The sequence below is a fragment of the Leptosomus discolor genome, chromosome 10 (genome assembly GCF_034619465.1).
Source record: "Leptosomus discolor isolate bLepDis1 chromosome 10, bLepDis1.hap2, whole genome shotgun sequence".
In the NCBI taxonomy this organism is placed as follows: domain Eukaryota; kingdom Metazoa; phylum Chordata; class Aves; order Leptosomiformes; family Leptosomidae; genus Leptosomus; species Leptosomus discolor.
This window is the reverse complement of record NC_141400.1, coordinates 21,508,852-21,531,174: the sequence shown is the minus strand read 5'-3', so window position 1 is coordinate 21,531,174 and position 22,323 is coordinate 21,508,852. Positions and strand designations below refer to the sequence as shown.

The 22,323-nt window shown below is 50.1% G+C and overlaps 1 protein-coding gene across 2 annotated transcripts in view; it reads left to right on the top strand.

Moving 5' to 3' along the window:
• Positions 1-4,597: 4,597 nt before the first annotated feature.
• Positions 4,598-22,323, top strand: part of PPP2R2B (protein phosphatase 2 regulatory subunit Bbeta) — a 102,604-nt gene continuing 84,878 nt past the window's right edge. The window contains exons 1-2 of one of the 2 annotated variants that reach the window (XM_086471289.1): positions 4,598-4,607; positions 4,742-4,819. In XM_086471289.1, the coding sequence (XP_086327415.1) occupies positions 4,598-4,607; positions 4,742-4,819 (88 nt within the window). Of the gene's footprint in view, positions 4,608-4,741; positions 4,820-11,310; positions 11,390-22,323 lie in introns of those variants that run through there. The other variant, XM_086471287.1, reaches the window with a different exon arrangement.

Sequence of the window (22,323 nt, the reverse complement as noted above, 5' to 3'; positions counted from 1 at the left end):
CTGCAGTGTAAGGCATTTACAGGTTAGCAAATGTGAAAAATCAGGATCGAAGGCTCAAATTAATCTGGTGGTTAGTCAGGAGAAGTCAGGGTGAGGCAGCAGGCTTAAGCGAGAGCTTGGCAATTCCTAGAGCACACATGCACATCCCCTCACCCACCAGTGCACAGAACCCCATAGCATGACCTAGAGCAACGAGGCACGTGGCAAGACTTCGCTCAACAAAACCACACTCTGTCTTTTAGTCAAATGTTACCCAATAATAACGATCAATGTAAAATGAGAGTCTAACTCTTACAGTGTCCCTGTAATGACCAAACAATAAAAAATAAAAATGTTATAAACAATAAGGAAATAACAACAGCATAAAAGCTATCACATGATCAGAAAAGGTGTTCATCCATTGGTTTGCTTAGGTTAGAGAATTAGAGATCTTGTTATGGACGTGACTGTATAAAGAAAATCTTACATATAAAATATTCTTGTCCCAGATGGGCTTGATTGCTGTATTTGCTTTCCAGTTTTTATAATTTTCAGTTCAAATCTCTGAGGAAAAAAATTGCTCTAGCAGCTGTTGATTTGTATGAACTAACTTGCATAAAAGTTCTCCTTCCTATCCTTCAGGGAAAAGTCTGAGTAAACATGTGCCAGGGAAATCTGTTCCCTTAGAAGAAGTCATCTTCCGGCAATCTGAAAAACTCAGTCGTTTGCGAAAGTAAGTAATTTCAGTGTTACAGTTCTTCCCCGGGTGGGTAAATCTAGTCTTGGTGAAGCCAGAGACAGCACTGGGAAGGACTCCAGTGCCGTGCTCACCCGCTCCTGCAAGGCCTCATCCAACATCTGGCTGCCAAGGCACCGCCATGGCTAAGGAAGGGCCACTGTCCGCCCAGCCCCGGCTGCCGAGCACCGCGGCTCTGACACCCCTTTCTGCATGGACAACCCGGCCAGGAGTTGCAGCTGCCTTCGCCTACGCTCCTGCTCGGCTGTACACAACACCTTCCAGTTAAGAACACAGCTAGCTGAAAGACCTACTTTTTGGCAAAAAACCCTCTGTAGTTCTTAAATTCATTTTTCTTTCATGTTTCCATCAATGTGGAAACCTCTGGCAGACCTATCTTCTGATTTAAGAAGCAGTGTTTCTCCTGAGAAATGAGTCCACCCTCCAACTCCAGAATTTGTCTGTTGAGAATTTTAAAATTAATTACATTTAAGATCTAAAAAATCCCAAACTTTACATTGGATGTTACCCAGCAAGAGTTACGCTGGTGCATTAACAACACACAGGATTCTTGATCTTTCCCTCATCCCTGTTATTGCACTTTTTCGTATTGGCAACGTATTGATGTTTACTTCGCTCTGACCCAGGCATGAGAATCCTGCCCGCCTGCAAGTATGAGGAACTGACCCCGAGGTACTCCCAATGCAATTTCTACCGTATAAAGAGTGGCTAAAGACCAGAATTCTGATGGGTGCCTAGTGAAGCAGACAGGAACCCAAATGCTTTTGCTGATGTTCTTCCACACTGAAAAGCTCCCAGTGACTGAGCTGGCAGGCCCTTATGCTCAGCAGGACGGTATCCTGCGGTACTTGTTGTTAAGAGTTGCATATCCACCTATGAAACACCAGGAATTTTTCTGACCACTGATAACAGAAGTCTACTGATTTGGGATGAAATCTAGAGAGCCTAAAGGGAAGCCGAAAGTGCCGAGTTACCCCTCCCAGCCATGTGCTCAGCGCCTGCTAGGGAGTCTCAGATGAGAGCTAAAGAAACGCCTAATTACAGCGAGCACATTATTAGTGATGTCTCTCAAACGCAGATGCAGATCATCTTCCATAGCACCTCTCATGGAACAAAACCACCCTGAGGAGCCCAGCAGCAGAGCCTACAGCAGCTGGATCCCATCCTCCACCTCGCACAGTAAATCTTTAAAGGAGAACGGGCTGCCACTGTCTGCAGATGCTTGAGTAGTCCTGTTCGGGACTGCAGGCAGACAGAGCCGCTAACAGGCCGGTCAAGGGGAAGCGCCCCCATCCAGAGCACACTCACGCACAGAAGGTTAAGCGCTGCGGAGCACACCAGGGGCCAACCAGGGACAAACTCCTGAGTTTGCCTCCTCTGGCACCAGGATCCCCTGTTCTGGTGCCACGGGGCAAAGCGGAGCTGAGCAGAGGCACTGTGCTGCACGTACACTGCACGGCCCAGGCACAAGGGGCTCACAGGTGCGCGAGAGCCTGCGGCAGCCGTCCTATCTCTTGCTCCCATGCCTCGAGTCGGGCGGCATGACTCAGTGTCGGCTGGAGGACACGGTGGGTACTCGGTGCTCTCACCCACCCGCCCGGCGCTTCAGAAACCTGCACCCTGCCCCCAGGCGGTGCTGGCCAGCTGGGTACCCGCCGCCAGCCGCCCCACGGCTCCGTTGCCTTAACGTGCCCCTGCGAGCATGCCCAAACCGAACAATGGGCTCGGGGGCTGCGATGGGCCCACCCTGGCGGCACGTAACTGGGCAAGAAACGCCGGAGCCGAACGCGTGTGGCATTAACATTCACTTGCCCACGACGCCTGGTGTCCCCAGGCAGCCGAGTGCCAGTGTCAGTCACCCACCTTCAGTGCACGGCCAGGCCCCGTGCCCTTCTGCGCACCAGGAGAGGCGCAGGACCGCTGGTTGCTGTCACCAGTCAGAAGCATTTTCATCAGTCAAAATCTATTCAAACACGGATTACCAAGCCCAAGCAGGACCATATTAGACACTGCCTTTGTTTGTCCTCTGGGTTAAAGCTATGCCTGAAGAGTTTGTGTCAGCAGCTGCTTCGTGAGACAGCCCGGGGAGCTGACAGAAGGGCTATTGATTGCACAGCAGCCCAGTGAGTACAATGCCAAAGGTGTCACTTTCCAGGGCCCTCAAGAAAGTTGAGAGTTATAAATAATGCCTCTAAAACACCATTTTTGCCTTTCATGAAAAAAAAACCCTGCTCTGTTACTGAGAATCTTTTCTCAAGCAGGAGCTGCAAACAACACTGGTGGGCGCCGGGCGAGCGGCCAGTGAGGAAACCACCACGGGGGTCCTGCTGTCTGTCCGTCCTCCTGTCCACGGCTGCTCCTGTGAGCAGCCAACGTTCTGGAAAACATGAAAATCCCTGTTTTCGGAAACTTGTTGCATGTCATCAGACCCCCAGACTAGGAGGAAGAGTTTTAAGTCACAAATCCTTTTTCCTTTGAGGAGTTTATCTGGGTGGAGTTAGATGGTAACATGGAAGAGCTTTCTAGAAAGGGCACCATGATAGTGCTCTCTCAACCACCATGTCATCTGTTTGCTTTCGAAATATTCTAGCAGAATTTATGAGACATTCAAGTCTATGCAATAATGTGAAGATGTGTTTTTGTAGATTCAGGGGGGTTTTGCATCTTCCTGTCACGTTTTGTAGCTCTTCCCATTGTTCAGACATCTCAAGTTATGAATCTCAATAAACTTAATACTCTTTCATAATCTTATTGAACTGTCTCATACCCTCGGATTCCAGATCTTTTCATACTCTTAAAACTCCAATTTTCCCCTGTATTCAGCTGAAATCATCCAACAAAGCTCATTCTGGACTTTGTATGTATTATGTATTGAAGATTATTACATTACTTTTAATATATATGATATATATTGACCTGTATAAATACACAAAAACTTACCATGATTTGAATAACACCAGATAGAAATCTCACAAAGACATTTGGGTAGGCCATGAGACTCTCCAGTTATGTCATGTCTCCAGCTGCACACTACCTCCCAGTCCCCTGTTTTCCTTTTCTTTTGCAGGGCAGTACCAGGTTGGAGCCTCCCCCAGCTGAGTCCAGTACCACACCTGCCGACTGCGAAACGTTCACATTTGCTGTGCCACATTTCATCTGTGTGTAAAATGGTGACATCTCCCATTCTCACGGCTCATTGTGCTGCTTCCTTCATGTCTGGAAACCGCTTTGAGATAAAATGTGTTAGGAGAAAACGTTAGGATAAAAGGTGCCACGGTGAAAACTACCTTACAGAAAGGGAAATTCTGCTGAGCTGTCAAGAAAATGAGGAGCAGCAGTAGATAAAATTCTAATTTATCTCAGAGTGGCTTAACACAGAGCATTGCTACAGGAGCAAGCACAGTTGAGAGAACTACAGCTTAATGACATGCTTTAGAAATGCCCATAGTATTCCTTTAAAGTAACGACAGTGCGCTTCTGATTCCAGGCCAACTTTGATTATAACATTAGGATGTCCTGTAAAGCAGCTTCATTCTGCTGGGTTCATTGCCAAGCTGGAAAAAATTGCATAGTGGTAGCAAGAGCAGTTCTCTTCTCCTCTGCTTCCCTCACTCTTTAACAGCGCTGGGAATGACTGGGGCATTAGCATGCTGATGAAGAGAGGCTATGACAAAGGCTGTGACTACAGGCCCTCCTGACCCTGCTGCGCTGCTGCCAGCGAGGGAGAGGGGACTGACTCCAGTTGCGCCGGTTTTGAAATCGCCCCGCCGTGGTACAGAGCAAACAGACAGTCGGGCGATTCATGCCGCGGGCAGAACGCACTCAGCTCCACAGCATTAGCGGTGCACGGTGTGCGGCAGAATGATACCAGGTGAGCAAACACTTGCCCTTGTGCAGCGACTGCAGATACCCGTGTGCCCACTGGTGTGCGCGTGTTTGGGAAGGACGAGCTATATACCAGTGGGATCGTACCTCATCTTCTTTCTGCATGTGTGTCCCTGGCAGGGTTTGGAAACCTCATGCAGGACGTGCTGTGGTGCTTTGGTCAGGTGAAAGGAACTATAGATATTGGGGTGACAGAAGGTAAGTCTATTTTTCCTTTTGTTGCTGTGATCAGACATGACTTGTTTGTCCTGTCCATCTTGCCTCATCAGCGTGCGGCGGGGTTCGCGTGCTGTTGGGAACTGCTGGCAAAGAGCTCAGCTCCACTCTTCTCGTTTCTGCCTTCATTATGTCCTCGTGCATTTGAAAGAGATGGGTCTCTAAAATTAGCTATTGATCAAAAAAATTCATTTGAAGGCACTATGGCTTAATCATGTCAATAGTCTTTGAACCAGATTTCCTTTTGGTTTTCAGATGTTATTTACAGATTTTTTCAGGGAATTATGAGGCAGCCTCTCCCACTGAAACATCCTTTACCGGAATCAGTTGGATTCTGTTTCTGGGTAATGTGAGTGCAGCTCGGTGCTTGTTCTTGTATCTGGAGTTAAAATAGACTGCAGTGCCTACACTTCTACGGGTCTGTATCTGTGAGGCAGGGGCTGGTGAAGGCAGTGGGGGGATTTAGGAGCACAAGACAGCCCCTTTCACACTCGGGAGCTTTCAGGGTGATTTGTGCTCCTCGATCCCTCAAGCACTCCTCTCTCTGCAGGCACATCTGTTCGGCATTTCGCCAACATGTGGACTGCAAAAGCATGGACGACTGAAAAGAAATAAATGCATTCAAATTTCCTGACTTTAAAGTTGAATTTATTCATTCAGTTCTGTTCTTCCTATGATTGTTCTGGTTTAAACTTCTCGCCAGGCATTTTCCTACATTTTCTTATTTCACACTTTCATCTTCCTTTCTCTTAATGCATTGCCCGTTAATCCATTAATTCCTTTCCCTTCCCATTTCACCTTTTACTCCCTGTATGTTCTTTACCCCTCAAGGATAACTGAAAGCTTTATCACATCGCTCTTCTCTTAACCCTCCCGGTACAGGCAATGGTTTTGTGCCGCAGGGAGGCCAAACAAATAGTGATGAAATCCTGTCTTCCCATGTGCAGAGCAGGTGGGTTTGTGTTACTACAGTGACCTTGTGCATTTGCCTCTAACTTTCTGTCCTGTTTTGTCTGGAGCACCAGGGGACACGAGCTGGGCTCTCTGGGATCGCCCTGCAGATCGCCCGCCCACCAGACAGGCCGGTGGCTGGGAAGCAGCGCGAGGGTGCTGCCCAGCAAGGCTTCCTTGCACCAGCAGACCGGCACCAATGCTTTCTGCCTCAAACAAGAGCGTGGACACTACCACTAGCGTTTTGTCCCTCCACCTGAATGGCTTTGGACATTGGAATCATGCTGGGGAAGGAGCTTGCTAGCAGGTGCAGCAGTGCCTGGGAAAGTGCTGCTGGAGTGCAACAGCTCACGGCTCCTGGTGTGGGTGTTAAGACGATGAAGGCAGGGGCTGAGCTGGCCCAGATGTATTCCTTCTACTTTGCTGCATTTGCTGCAGTGTGATGCTTTCTTTGAGCCCAGCCTTGCTGGACTGAGGAGGGGACGGAGCAGCTCAGGGCAGAGCTGACTGCTCCCGGTGGGAACGCGGCTCTGCCCAGAGCCCTGTCCTCTGTCCAGCTCCAGTGGCACTTCTCTGTCACACCACTTTCGCAGAAGGGGGTTTCAGCCTAACGTCTAGAGACTACAGTGGGGCACAAAACTCAGGAGAGAATTTAGCAATCTGTTAAATCCCTGGGGAAAAAAACCCACCATTGCAATTAAAGCAAAAATTTTTTTTGCTGAGGTGTTTTTTTGCAAAAATGTTTACAAGTGTTTTGAGCTTGTACTCTAGAATCTGCAAATCATTTTAAATGGTACCAAGTACTTGTTTGCTAGCTCAGGATTAATGATGTGGTAGGTTGCCTCTGCTAACTCACTACCCTTTTCTTAATGTAACCAGTTATCAGCTGAAGGCTATAAGCTTTTTTGTTAGTACATATTTGAGACTCAATGCTGGAGGAATCCAGAGGCATGATGGCAGGAAGGGACCCCTGCGATTTTTTCTCGGGGTAGCCTGGACTCACAGAACAGTAAAGGCCGATGGGTAACACTCAAAGGCTATACTCAGTGAAACCAAAACAGTGATCACATTGGTCTGTCGAATCTGCTCAATGGGAATGAACGGCCCCACCATGACTGAGCAGAAAGCTCAGGGCAGTGCTTTAGGCATGGGATGGGGCTTTTGGTGGTTATGCTGGTTTTGTGTCTGTACGTGAATGTGTATGTGTGCAGACAGGGATGCACATACACACGAATTCCATGTCATAAATGTGTTTATATCACAGATATATCATCAGAAGTTTATCTGTAACTTGTGACGTTTACGCTAGTCTTTGTGGCACATTTCTGACCTTCAGAACTCTTGGCAACATCCCAGCATCCTGAATCTACAAAATGTAATTTCATTAGTTATTGGAACGCATGCAGTCGTGTGTGGTCAGGTGAAAGGAGACGTTACTATTACGTTTTCAATGTTCTGCACCGTTAAACGTAGAAGAGCCTGCTTCCTTCAGCAGGACGGATCGTCATTTTGGCTTCCAAATGATACTTAAAGTGTTGCCAATGTTCCAGTTCTCTGATAATATGCTGGCTTGTTTCCATGCACCCGTAAAGCCACATGAACAGAGATACACACAAACTTTCTCATTCTGTTCTTGTTCATTGCTTTCCTTAACTTGGAATACGGTATTGTAGCGTGTGGTACTTGTCCTGATGAAACCAGCAGTGCAATGGATCCTTTAGCTCTCTAACACAACTGCGTGAATGAATGAGCTCTCTTGTGCGTCGATGGGAGGCCAGGGACATCTTTCAGCTGCTCAGACAAACACTGATTTCAATGTTAAGTATGAAGTAAATGATGTCGCTGATAGCCACTGTGGTGCCACAGTGCTTTGAACTGAATTTCACTACTACTAAAAGGAAACAAGTTTTAGAGATCTTGCCCTGTTTTGATGTACTGATAATTAGCAGTCTAGTGTAGAAACCAGATTAGTGCAAATTTAAGAGGTGAAATTTCCTCTAGTTCTCTTGAGCCTCAGGATCCACAGCATAGAACTACCATGGCTGTGGGAAGCTGCCTCAGTGCTGGCCGAAGGGCACGGCACAAGGGAAAGTCAGGTGGTGGCTGCAGCCTGCCAGGTTCGGGGCTGCCATGCCGGTGGGCTCTGTGCTCCAGACTGGGAATCCAGGCACCCAGCATTTACACCTCATCTTATTAAACTAGTCAGGTGTAAAGCATACATGTAATAAAGTTACCAAATGGAGGAATGTCACATAAATATTAATCGCTCAATTAAAATGGTCCTGACGAAGTCAGATGTTCTGCCTGGAATATTTCACAATCCTCGTAGATCCTAGCAAGCTCCACGACCAACGATCATTTCCAGTGGGTCTGGAATTTTTATTATGCCTGCTTGCACGAGCCTGTGTTTGCCACATCATCCACAGTAACCCCAAATAAAAGACTTCAGTGTTGAACGATGGTCTGCAGGCTCACCAAGCTGGCTCAGAGCCTGCCTTGTGTTCTTATCTGTTGGTTTGCTTTTTGTGTTGCTTGCTAATTAAGCTCAAACACGTATCCCAATTTTTGCATGTGGAGTGAAATTCAGTTCGTTAATGGAACATAAAAACTGAGTATAAATATTTAAATAGATCCAAGCCACAAAAAAAGACGATTTGGGGGGGGGGTGTGGTGTGGTGTGTGTGATTTTAATGCTTTTAATGAGGTGGAATTAATCTGTTTCTTAGGGAACGTTTGTGCCTATTTTTAAGTGGAAAAAATTTTTTTTTCTGTTATGTGCAATGGAATCTCTTCCACGGTGGAAGAGAGGCACAGTATTTGCAGATTTCAGTCCTGCACGTAGGTCTCAGATATGGCTTCTGTTTTGAGCTGTAAACCCGAAGCAAGTCACTGTGCAGCTCTGTGCGGGTAATACCCACTCCAGAGGCTCACCTAACCTCTGACTCTGTGATCTGTAGCTACAGCCATAAGAAGGTGATACAGACAGACACAGAAATGACAGGGATGCCATATAAATAGTTAAAAGGGCATAAAGGGAGGAAAGATGCGGGTTTAGGAAGAAAGAGAGTCCTCCGCCTGAAGCTGTAATGGTGATCTTGCAAGCAGAACTGAGGCAAACCTCCTTCTGGGCTCTTAAGCACGGGAGCAGAGAGCTGAGTCTGGACAGCTGAGGGACTTGGGCAGGCCCTGGAGCAGCTGGTTCTCCTCTCCCGTCCTGGGACAGCAGGCAGGTCAACCCCTCGCAGTTTAGTTCCTCTGCTCTTTCCCGTGGTGCAGTAAACCTCCAGCTCTCTGCTACCAGAGCGAGTTACACCGGTCCGGCACTGCGACCGTGAAGCCCTGGGTTGCAGCGAGATGTGTTCGATGTGGAAATCCACACTGGAGAACGAGCGGGCTGGTCTGTGGGGCGGATGAGACGTCCGCAGTAGGGCAGCGTGGCTCTGAGGGTGCCGTCCTTGGATACGTGGGGTGTCGTCTTCTCCCGGCGTGCGCCTGCATGCGCAGAGCGTAAGCTGCGTGCCGGGAAAGGGATGGTCCTAACTGGAACAGCAATTCACTCCTTTTCCCTTGTAGGAGGTGAGTGGCTTCTCCAGAGCTGTTCTCAGCTGGCCTGCCTTAGGGGTGGCCCCAGCCTTCCTTAAAGGCACCCCCGCCCCAGAATATTTGTTCACCTAGCTGCATGGAGAAACTCACATCCTTTTCCAGGTTTTGTTGTACACTATTACGAAAGTGGTAACTGAGCCCCTGTGACCATTAAAGAGATGTAACTGCAGTTTTCACATCTGTGATGTGGCTTAGTTATGCATACTGCACCGAACTTCCCTCTGCAACTTCAGCTGGAGACGATGTTCATCACTTTCCCAAGAAAGCCCGTGTGCAGCCTCTGGGTGCAGCTGAACAGCAGTGTTTGCTTCAGAGCCCGTCCCACACACCCCCAGGCTAGCACATTAAATAATCTCATTGTGCGAGTAATACGTGAGCACAGAGAGGGGCTTTCCATGAGGAGTGCTTTATAAAATACCGTCTTTTCATGCCATATCTTGTTTCCTGGGATGGATTTGGGATACACAACAGTGCTTGGTCTTCAGCCTTCACTTCTGTGTGATGCGATCCAGGTGAGCCAGCACCTCCGAGCAGGAAGGCTTTGCACCGCTTGCAGCTCAGACCTGATTTTTTTTTTTTTTTTCCACAGGCAGAGAGGGTATTTTGACTAAAGAGAAAGATACTGAAGTAAACAGAAAGCGCCTCTCTTCGCTGGCACAGGTGCTTTGCATCTCTTTGGTATAAATGCAGTCGTGCCGTCACCTGCCAATGACAGCGAAATTAGGCTGCAGCCAGATGATGAAACCAAACGGCAAAACCACCCCCGTTCCACACGAGGCAACAGCAGCCGGCAAGGACGGCGAGTCCTAAACCAAAACCTTGTCCGTGGAGTAATTAAACAGCAGGAAAACAGGGGGTGCGAGCATCAGCAGCTTACCACATCATTTCCTTCCAGCCTGCCCTCTTCACACTGTGGTATTTCCCGTTACGTGCACCTGAGCAGGGCGAGCCTCTCACTCAGCTGAGAGAGATGAGCACCTTGAAGAGCGGGCTGGGAGCGCGAAAGCGTTGGAAATGCCGGTCTGGGTCTGTTCCGTATCTCCAGCGCTGCCGGTTGAGCTGGGCACCGGCAGTGCGAGCTAAGAGCGCTGCTCGGAGGGGTCCCTGGCGCAGCGCTGTCTGTTTTCATCCCACGGGTTCATCTGCATCCTGCGGTTTGCAGGAGCCGTGCGGCTGCCTTACGCACGCTCCTCCCCGCATACGCTCTCGGGGGGCCGGGGGCTGCCGGCGGCCCCCGCAGACGCCCCTCCGCGCGCAAACCCGGGGCTGCGGTCGCGGCGGAGTTCCGAAACGCGGAAGCCCTCGGCTCCCACCGTGTCCCCGCCCGGCGCTGCCCGCCGTCTCCGGCCGGGGAAGGGGCAGGGGCAGGGCTCAGCCGGGGGCGCCCCGCGCCCGGAGCGGCCCCGCCGGGGTCCGGCGCCCATGGGCCGCTGCGGAACTCCGCGCCCGGAGCGCAGCGGAGGGGGCCGGGGCGCGGCAGGGCCTCTGTCCCGCCCTCGGTCCCTCCCTCCGTGCCGGGGCCCGGCCGCCGCGGGCGGTGGGTCGGCGCCTCCCTGGGCGGCCGCGGCGCGAGGGTGTGTTGGCGGGCGGGACGGCCTGAGTCAGCACTGCCGGCCAGGGCCGGGGCTGGGGCTGGGGCCGCGGCGGGGCCGGGGCGCTCCGCTCTGCCGCCGGGGCTGGGCCGGCAGCATGGGGGCCGGCAGCAGCGTGGGGGCCGGCCGGCGCTCCAAGCCCGGCAGCGCCAGCAGCGAGCCCCCGCCGCGTAGGCTGCCTGGGCTCCGGAGGGTCCTCATGGACTGAGGAGGGGCCGCGTTGTTTTCTTCTTTATTTTTTTTTTTTAGTGGTTTCCTTTTTCTTTAGATTTGTATGGGTTCATTTCCTTTTTTTTTTTTTTAATTTTTAAACTGCGGGTTTGGAAGATGAAATGCTTCTCGCGCTATCTGCCGTACCTCTTCAGACCGCCGAGCGCCATCCTCGCCGCCAGCTGCCACGCGGAAGGTACGCGGGGGGTGCGCGGGGCAGCCCCGGGCCGGGGGCTGAGGGGCCGGCGGGGCGCGTGGGGGGGGGGGGGGGGGGGGCGCGGCGAAGGGCTTCGCCCGTGTCCGCCGGCTCGGCTCGGCGCTGATAGCGGGGCAGCGAGGGCCGGCTGAAGGAACGGCGCCCAGTTACGGCAGGTCCGTGTCGTTTGGAAACGTGGCTTTTCGTTGGTCCGCACGTTCCCAGGAAGATGCTGCGCCCCGTCCAGCACCGCTCGCGGTCGGTTGCCCGTGCGCCCCTTCCCCCCGTGGAGCGCGTTCCCGGCCCCCGGCAGAACGGCCCCGCGCGGTTTGGGGCCGGCGGCACGTTCCCAGCGCCGCCCGAACTGCGGCTTTTCCGGGCGGGAGCGCCAAGGGTCGGGCCTGTGTTCGCTGAGACTCGGGTGGGACTTCTCCCGCGGGGAGCGCTCGCCCCCTGCTCCGGACCCCAGTGGCGGGGCTGCGGGCGGTCGTTGCCCGCGGGTTTGCGAGGTGTCTGCGGGCGCCCGGACAGCTCGGCGGGACCGAAATCCCGCCCCGCTGCTGCTCCCCTCTGCGGGACCGCCGGTGAGGATGGACACCCTCCTGCCGCCGGCCTGCGACGGCCCGTCCGGCTGCCCGGAGCCCGTGTGCAGGCCGAGTGACCGGCCTTGTCCGTGAGCAGCGGGGACATCCGTGTGCTGACGGCCGGTTCCGAGGTGACTGGCTGCAGTCTCTGCCCGCGGCGTGTGCCTAGCGAAAAAGAAGTGCTGGGGCAGGGGAGCACCTTGCCAGGGCTGCGGGTGCCTTGGCCAAGAACATCGTAAGGCTGAAGATGCAGAGTGGGACAGGCAGGCAGGAAGGACTGGGCAGTAGATGATGACACTCCGGGCTAGATTGTTTTATCTACTTAAGTTGCTATATTTTAGTTCAAGCAGACAGTGTGGATTCTTTTTTTAATTTTCTCTGAAGTTCTCAGCAGATAAAATTATCCCAACAGATAACTTGGACTAACTCTGGAGTCTGTTCTTTGAAAATTTCTCTGAAGACTTTTTGTTTTCATGTTGACTTTGTCCAAAGGCACAGCTCTGTAAGATGTTCTAAATAAGTAACTTTTGGATTGTTCTACTGGAATAAGTAATTCGATGGAGAAGCAGACCTCCCTTTTTTTAGGGGAGGTCATATGAGACTACTGAGAGAAAAAAATTAATTAAAGAATGCTGCACCAGCATGCTATCTATTCTTCTCCATTGCAAACAATATATAAAAAATGGAACTTTTACAGGGCTGTTTCTCAGACCAATTATCAGATGCATATAATTAACTTGGGGTGAGACTGAAGCCCAGAGAGTTTAAATGACTCTGTTGCAGGCTAAATGACCAGCAGGACCGAGAAGAGAACCCACATTGGCCAATGTAGCACACAAGAACCCCCAACATATAGTGTGCAGCAGGAGCAGGATCTAGTGCTCATACCTCCACGTTTTGGAGTGCTGAAGTTGCGATTCGATATCTCGGGTTTGCTCGCAGACTTGCAAATGGATGGAACTACTCATGGGGTGAAGCTGCGATGCCGCAGGGACCAGATGCAGTCAGATGCTGCCCTGGTCAGTCTTTCAGCCAGGCTTTGCTCTGCAGATGGACAGAAGGCACAGGATGGCCCAGCCTGTCCAAGAGAAAAGGCTCCCCTCCTCCCCCAGCCTGGCAGGGGTGTCCCCCTCAACCAGAGGAGAGACTCCTTCGCGCCCCTGCACCACCCTCTGCACTCACCCCTTCCTGGCAAAGGTGCTCCTCCAAAGACCTTCCTGATCCCGACTCCGTCCAGACCAAGGCCTGAAATCCCAATGCATGCTCTGTTACCTCAAGTGAGAATTCTCTTCTTCGTTCATCCCGAATTCCCGGGGTTGTAAACGAGCGATTTAGGTCAGCAAAGAGCCTAGAACAGAGAGCAAAGACTGTGCACCAAGCTGGAACAAACCTGAAATTCAAGTGTGCCTGTTTATCCTCTGCTGGCACTGCCTGTGAACTGCTTTTAGAAGGCTGCAGCTGAGCTCTCATTTATTTCCTCACAGACCGGTTTGTTGTTCGGCTCTGCTTTGCTGTGGAGTTACAGTCCTTGGCTGGCAGTGCCCGTGGAGATGATCCAGCGTCGCTGTCGTTACTGTGGGGGTGCGGGATTATGGTACCGAAGGGGAAGGAGAGGGAGTGTCTGGAGAAAGCTAGTGCCCGGGAGGTGCCTTAGGTGGTGGATGTGTGGGGCTGAGCAGGCAACACGCTGGCTTCTCTCGTGCGACTGTCGGTGCCATCGTCCTCCCGATCCTCGTTGTCATCCAGAAGCACCAGTCCTCCACGTACCAAGGCGCGTGGCTCAGGATGCAGCAGCGCACGTGTGTCTGGAGATCTTCTGAGAGTATTGACTGCTCGGACCTTACTAGCACAGCTCGGTGATGCGTTCAGATGGGGGGTTAGTGTCGCGTGTTCGAGTGCAGTCTGCTCAGCAGCACGTGGGAATACCTGCTTGTGTCCCACTGACCTTAAGCGTATGCCTGTTGCTTGGCTGAATAATAGCAGTTTGACGCAATCTGAGCCCGCAATACTGTCCTTGGGACCCTGATTGCTACTCCTGAACTGTGCTTGGATGAGGAATATTGCTGTAGAAAAGCATTTCTTGATCTATTACTTAAGATGCAAACCAAGTACTTGGGTGTGCCTTGTTCTCCTGGTGGTGTGCGCGCTGCACATGAATCCAAATATATCTTTTGATGTGAAATGTGCACTGTGGGCTTTCTACCACTTACTATTTGCTGGAAAAGGGCTGAAAGACAGAGGGGCTAGTGCCTTAGCAGAAACGTGTATGTGTTAGTAGCAGGTTTGCCGAGAACTATGGTCAGGCTGCAGCCGCTGGCAGGCTTGGGTTGTTCGTTTACAAAATAAAACAGAACGAGTACATGTGTACTGATCAAAACAACTGCCTGGTTTTTAAATGCAAACTTTGTTTTAATTTCTGCAAGATGTTCAACTCGAGGATCATTTAAGCTTTAGCTAAATAACCTTCAGGAAGAAAAGCCTTTGAATTAAGAAAACAATATCTTTTCCTGCAGATGAGGAAGCAGGCACAAAGATGGGAAGTTCGTTCTCTGAGGTCATACAGTCACCAAACTTTGAGTCATGCTTCTGTTTTTCTTCCAGAGTTTAAACAGAAATGTGTTTTTATACACTTTCCTGAGCAGGGTTTGAAATGTTGGCTGTTCTGCAGAAGCACAAATTCTTCTGCATAATTGATGTTTAGACATTTAATAGTTATTTCCTATCCTTAAAATCTGTTACTGTGCTTAAGGACATCTTCAACTGCAGTATTAATTTGACAGGCCAACATCTTGAATACATTTTCAGTAACTTTCAAATTTTTCCAAGTTTGGTTGACATTGAGTTAGGCTGAAGGTCTTGAATCACTTTGAGTTTAATGCTGGTTAAGTGTGGCTGTTCGTCGCTGCAGTGGTGGGATCTCTGTGCAATAGTGCGTTACTTTGGCGCAGATACAAACCTGCGAGCAGTACAAATGCACCTGCTTTCAGTTCACTCGCTAACAGTAATTGGTAGGGATCGTTTAAATATTAACCTTTATTTAACATTAAATACCTTATCCGATAACCGAATTTACTGCTAAAGTCTAGATACAATTTTGCAGTTGTAACAGAAGAATCATGGTGCACATCTGATTCGGCAGTGCTGAAAATCTGGACAATGGGATGAAAGCTATAGAGGAGGTGTGTGGCAAAGAAGCACTGCTACTTTAAAACTGGGTTCAAAACAAATACGTGCTGTAGGGTTTTGTACTATTTTATTAACTCTCACCACCACAACAGTGTAATGAGAAACTTTAGCACATCTTTTTTACTTCTCACGTGCTTTTGTGAAGGACCGAAAGAAAGTGTCCACCGAGTGTGAGCCACATTAGGCCCAAGGTTTGGGGTTCGGTCATGGCTGTGGGTAGGCTCAAGCAGTGCTGATATAAGCGATAAACTCGGTTTGTTCTGCACCAGCAAGTCCCGATATTTCTTGCTTTGCAGAGTCCGCCAGGAGCTTGGTGTTACTCTGCAGCTCATTCCTGCATGTTCTTTATTCATGCAAATAACTTGGATGACTAGATCAGGAGCTTTGAGAAGGTAGCGCATTACGAGCAGTGGAGGCCAAGCACGAGGCTTGTAGTCGTTGGTGTGGAGTTCTGGTGCTGGCTGCTTTTCTTTCTCATGGGGAAGAAACAGCTTTAGGCTGATTTCTGTTTGCTTGGGACATAGGAAACATAGGAAGAAGAGAAAACTTCCTATGTCCAATGTACCCAACACTGAGACTGTGCACGATGGGGACAGCAGGTCTGTGTGTGCAACATGACCAGGGAGGTGCTGCTGCTGGTGACGGAAGGCTTTGGAACCCTGCCATGCTTCACCCTTCTGCTGTCAGATGCAGATGTGAAAGGAGCAATACTGCTCAAATGTGATTCATGTTGGAGAACAACAAGTGGTGGGGGGAGCACGGGAAGGTCTTGAATTGCAGCTGCAGAAATGGAAAACAACGGGCTGGCTGCACAGTCACCACAGGCCATGGTTGGGGCCTGAGCCTTGTTAGTTACCATCTCGGCTGTCTTTGTTATGTGATCGTGGCTGCCCTTGCTGCCCTCCTGCTGTGCATCTGGTGCTGCTGGGAGCGCCGGCTCTCCTGGGAGGTGGTGGTGGTAGTATTTCACCTATTCCAATCTGTGCCCAGTGGGACTGCCAGCACAGCGCTCCAGGGTTTCACACATTCCTCCAAAATCAAAGTATTGGGTCAAGACTGGAAGAAAACACAGGTAGATTTCTTTGTGCCATTTTGGAAGGAATAAGAAAAATGGCATTGAAAAATCCCTTGTGAGTCATCTAGCAGGATTAACTGTACTTACTGGTACTATTGATATTGTACAGGGATTCTTATAAAAGATCTTCCTCCATGCCAGACTTGGTCTGGAATCTTACTCCCGTCCAGCTGGTCTCTAGGTCTTCTAATTTAGCGATAAATGAGTTAATGAATCGACTTGGAATTTTTGAATGCGAGGAGATACACAGGAGAAAACCATCATGCCATATTGCTTCTCCCAGGATTTAAGTGACAATATTAAAATCACTTAAAGTGATAATTAGTATAGTCAGTGTGGAAACATACAGTTAGAGAAGTGATGAGTGGCTGGAGGGCTGATAAGAGCTAGGGAGGTCTCTTAGATCACCTTTCTGTTTGCGGCAGGCTCTAACAAAGCAGATGCTTAACAGGTTCTTGTGAAACACATCTCAGTCTTCAAAGGATGCCAAACTGCTATCTTTGCTGGTAATCAGTTCTAGTGCTGAGCTGTCCTCATGGTTTGTGTTCATTTATCTCTCACAAAACTGTCTACAAGCTAAAATGATTCTTGGTCTCTGCTCTGCAGCCTGCAGAATTGCTCAGCATTGGCTTTATCATGATGTTGCATCTGGTCTCCTTCAGTTAAATTCCCTGTCTGAGCCTGTCCTTACAAGTGAAGCTTTCTGAACCTCTTGTTACTCTTGTTGGGCCCTTTTATTTTCCCTTAATGTGGGATCGCCAGGGAGGAAACTGGTACAGTGTACCTAAGTAAACCATCCATCCTTAGTAGAGAATGTGTTTTGTGTATTTGGTGAGTGACCTTTGGGCTGTTAACTTAAATTCAGTTTGTGCTCTTCCATGCATCTGTGTCCTCCGCTGCCATGAGTTTTCTACGCACAGTAGAGGAATTCTGGCTGAAGTCCTGAGGTTCTGTAGTGCTGAAGATAGTCGGTCATGGCTGTGTCAGGTAACACCCTAGACAGTGAAAAATGAAGGTTTGTTGAGGGTTAAACTGTCAGCCTTCCTCACCTCCACCCCCATGAAAACTTTATTTTAAGGCCAAGCTGTTGTCGTTTTTCTACTTTCTTTTTCCTCGGGGGTGACTCTTCAACCCTCACTACGCCTCTTAGTGTTAACGTGTTGGGGCAGATTAACTAAAAAACGTGCCCTGGACAAGGAGGTCTCTCTGGCATGGCCAGGCCGGCTCCGTGGGTATGTACATCTGCCGCAGATGGCGGAGCAGACGCCAGTGTCCTGGTGGGAGCGAGCGGAGCTGGGTGCAGGCTGGGCTCCCGGATTAGGCTCCTGAAACAGCTGGGCAGGCGGGACCCTCCTGTACGGCTGGTGGCAGGAAGGCTGGTGGGCTGCCCTCGAAGGGCTCCCTGGGTGCTCCGTGTGTGGCACTGCCAGCCCTGCCGATCGCGGCCTGCCTTGGGGACGCGGGGCCGCCACATGGCTGATGAGAAATAACAGGTTTTAAAAAAATCAGTGGGGTCAATAGTATGTATTTGAAAATGAACATTTCTTTCAAGGCCTCTGGAGAATGGCTGGCACTCGTGCCCTGGGGCTCTGCCTGAGCTGCAGCTGCAGCAGAGCACAGGGCAGTCACTGTTGGCGGCGAGGGTGGGCACCAGCCCATGGTGTGGCCCCGCTCCACCCTGCCGCCGTGACAGAAGTCCCTTGTCCCCGATCCTCATCATCCCCCAAGGAGGGCAGAGCCTGCCAGAGTCATCCCGGGGGTCGGCCTGGTCCCAGCGTGGTGCCCGCTGCCGTACAGGCTGTGAGGAGCTGGGTCAGCAGCAGTGAGCTCTCCTCCCGCCAGCAGTTCAGGTCTGTCCTGCAGGAAGTTTAGACAGAAGTGTGTCTCCAACTGAAACGATCCTATGAGTCTACATTTGGTTTCAGAAATCACTGAAAAATTACAGACTGCTCATGTGGAGAGCCGGGGCAGCGTGTGCATGGACTGATTCTGGTCTCTGCTGCGTGATAAGTCACAGCAACTCCTCTGTCTTCTATTAAGTAGCTCCTGCCTCTCCCTGACTCCGGGGCATCTCAGGTTTGGCTTCATTGACTCTGTGGGCAGCGGGAGCCATGCAGAAAGCACAGCTGCCCCTTGTGAGCCTGTTGCTGAGCATGCTGGCACTGCAATGCTGCTGGAGTCTTGCCTGGAGGACGTGGCAAGTCCTCGTGTGTCCGTGTGAACCTTCTTGTGCTCAAGTGTGCATGGGCTCTGCTCCTCAGTCAGGTTTGTACAAACACGTGCAAATACATTTTACAGACGTGGATCCCATGCTTTTCATTTGGTACCAGTATTTGACAACGGCTCAGCTAGGAAGGGTCGTACAGCATCTGCTTTGGTGTATGAGGGCTGGAGCTAACTTGGTTCATTTAATATGATTACTCTAAGGAAGTTTATCTGATGCGTTACAAATACCTTCACCTTTAGTTTATCAATACTAAATGTTCAGACTGTCTGGTGCCTGATTGAGGAATTTCTGAATGGAAAGGTAAGGAACAAGCACCGCTCAGGTGATTGGTGCTGTTAGTGAAACCCAACTTTTAGCTCAAACTTAAATACTGTTTTAGTGGAAGAATATATAATCAGTCTGATTGAAGATCGGTTTCATTATTTCTTGAATAGCTTGATACTCACGAGATTTTAAGTCCTTGAAAGACCAAAATGTGACTTTCCTTTAAAATAAAGGATTTTGAAGTTACAATAATTCCCAGAGTATTTGTATGAATATAATTCTGGCTCAGGCTACCAAAGAGTGGAGCAATTCCTGTGTTTAAGTAGCCCCAAGGTAACTATCTGTTTTCTCTGAAGCTTTTTAGTTTTCTGGGTTTCCACATTTCTTAGTTTGTCCCCAGGCTTTCCACTAGTGTTTTTGGAGGTTCCAGTGGAGGTGACACGAAGGTCAGGATGTTTAATCACTTATGTTTGAGTCAATTTTAAAGCTTAGCTTAAAGGTGCCCTTAAGCTAGAGGGTTAGCTTTTTAGGTGTCTTTAATATGAAAGGTCAACCAGAGGCACCTGAAAACTAAGCTCTTCACCTTAGGGGCACCTCTAGGCTAAGCTTTTGGCCTTTGGAATATTTTTGAGTGATGCGTGTAAAAAAAAAAAAAAAAAAAAAAAAAAAAAAAAAAAGTAATTATTTCCTCATACGCTCCAGACGGTGGATTCCTGTATGGGCGACCACAGAAAGTATGTTCAGTTTTACCTCTTACCATATTTAGATGAGTGGAATGGGCCAGTTAACAAAGTGAAGGAAAGTCTGCTTGGGAACTGTTTAAAATGTGTCTTAAAGCTCCTGAGCCCGGAGATCACACTGTTGGTGTCACGGAGCAGCCGCAGGGACCCATGGCTGGTGTCTGACTCACTCCTGGGGCTGCGCTCGGTCTCTGCACCCTGTTTTGCAGAGCAAACCTGGGTCTGAATGCTGGAGAGCTCTTGGGATGGCAGGACCCCACAGCCAAAATCCTTGGCCTGGAGTGAACCTAAAATAGCCAATTTTCTGTTCATTTTTTTGGGGAGGGTTTGACTTTGGTATTAAGATGACCCTTATACTTGCCATCAGCCTGTCAGTTTTGTCCCCGCTGTGTTGACCGCAGGTGGGTTTATGTTTCTGGTGAGCTGTTCCGATGGCTTTGACCTGAGTGAATCGGGCACTAGCAGCTGGGAGCCTCACTGAGGTCCTGGATTACCCTGGCATAAAACCCACATAAATTACATCTGAGGCAGCTTTAATACCACAGAACGGTATGTGCATTAGAGGTACAGTAAGATTGTGTAAGTATGCAAATACAGTTTGCTGTAACTAATAGTCTATAATTACATGAAGAGAGGCCATTAGTTTGAGGATGATGGAAGAGAACACCGAGTTAAGATTGAGCTTTCTACAATAATTGCATTTCCTGATTTAGCTATTCTTTAATTTCTTGGTCTGAATGCTGTATCAAGCCTTGCTTTTTAGTGAAGAACATCAGACTTGCTCTCATTTCTGTTCTTGCGTTTATCAGAACTTGCACCGTGTGCAGGAATCCAACCGCCCAGTCTGTTCTTTCCATTTGCTGTTAATTTTGTGCGGCCACGAAGAAATGGATTGTTGCTAGGGGAAAAAGAGGCAAATTCCCTATCCAAAATACTGGGCGTAACATCAAAGTGAAGCACGGTGTGTGAAAACTCTTTCTCCTCCCAGTGAGCTTAAGGCCTTGTTCATGTTGCATATATTTCACTTCATCCCTCCCCGTTTCCTTGGAGGAGGTAAATCCCATAGCACTGCCCAGCTCCTCCCGCGGTGCCAGGCATGGGGTGGGAGAGGTGCTGCGGCTGGAGAGAAGGGCGAGCTGCAGGCACCCCTCTGGGCTTCCTTAATACGAGAAGAGGTAAACTCGGCCTGACTGGGTGTGACAGGGGAGCTCCGGCGGGCTGCTCACGACATGGCACGATGTCCAGCTCCACAGCTGCCAGACCCAGCTACTGGTATTTAGGTGTATCGGTGGTGCAGATGGGTTGGTTTTCTCCATGAGGAATGATTGCTGCACCTGCATTTCTGTTGTGGTAACCTGGGAGCTGGAAAAACCTTTCCTTGGCTGCACTGATTGCATTTCCTTTGCGTTTTTATTTACTCTGTCCATTTCAAGGCCTTTTAGGAAAAAATAATGCTTTTGTTGTATATATACTTGCAGGGGTTTATTTTGCTCTCTACTAGGAATTAATAAGAGGAAGGCTGCTGTTTCAGCTGTCAGAGATACAGACCTTTCTCGCAATTACACTCTTTCAGTGTAGTGTTTACACTGCACATACAGCAGCATGGTTTTTGTCTGTGTGGTGATGCTCTCGGAGCACTTTCATTGGGGAAAAAGTGTACAAGCCACTTTGAAAGATGTCACTGTTTCATTAAGAACTCGGCTTCAACTCTCTCTTCTTAACGATAGGCTAAATTTTGTCTCTTAATGGGCAGAGAGTCAAAGATGAGAGGGAAAACTCGCTCTGGATGATTCCTCTGTGCTTTGTTATTTGATTACACACGGCAGCTCTTGGTGTCCCCAGGGGGATGACTGGCTCTGGGGAGCCGCAGCTTTTTGCCCATGGCAGAGAGGGAAGAAGCAGAGATCCATCCCCAAGCTTCTCGCTGTGTCACCTAAGCAGTGAGGACTGCCCGGGTGGGATGGGACCCCTGGCCCAGGCTGCAGGGGTGGGTGCCTGCAGGGGGTGGAGGCTGCGGTGGGAGGAGGAGGTTGGGAGGCAGCCAGGACGAGTGTGGCACCTTGCCACCCAGGGAGGGGGTCGCGCTGTGGCTTTCTGCCACTTGGGTGCTCAGACACTTGGAAAACCAGCGGCTGCTGCTGCTGTTCCTTGGCCTCCCCCTGCGCTCTGGGAATCCCAGTTGCAGCTGTGGGCCCAGGAGTCTCCAACAGAAAACAGACGTTGGAGAGAACTAAAGTCTGCCTTTTGTGGTCTTGGCTGGGGAAAGACCCAGACGCAGTCTGTGAGTCGGGGATGCTGCTTTGGCCGCAGCCAGTTTGGGCTGACTGGGACAGCAGCTGGCCAGCGGAGCAGTGCTGGTCGTTGGGCTGGCAGCAGGGAGCCTCTTCCAGCTGCACATCGCCTCCCTCGGCTGCTGCGCAGCCTGTAGTTCCTTGCCCTTGCCTCAGCGCTGCTGCAGTCGGGGTTCCTCCAGGACCCTGCAGGCCCTTGCCACATCTCCTGTGTAAACATCTCTCTGGATTTCCTGCAGATGATAACCGCACCTCGGCTGGGAGAGCTCCCCAGCCTGCTTCCCTCGTGATGAGATGCCATCATGAAGCTCCGTGCTGGCTGCCTCGGTCGGAGGAGCGGGTTTGCCACTGTCTGGTCAAAGCGGTTCCCGTCTCTGCCGGGCTCTGAGCCGGGAGCTGATGGCAGACCCTGCCGAGAACCAACGTAAACGAGGACGGAGCTCTAAGCCGCACGCGATGCTCTCATCAGTTATGGGCGGAATTTTTTAATTCTAGCCAGTGGCATTTCTAAACCTCTTAATGGAACATAAAAGTGCTTTGTGTCTGTAAATAAGCTCTGATAGTATG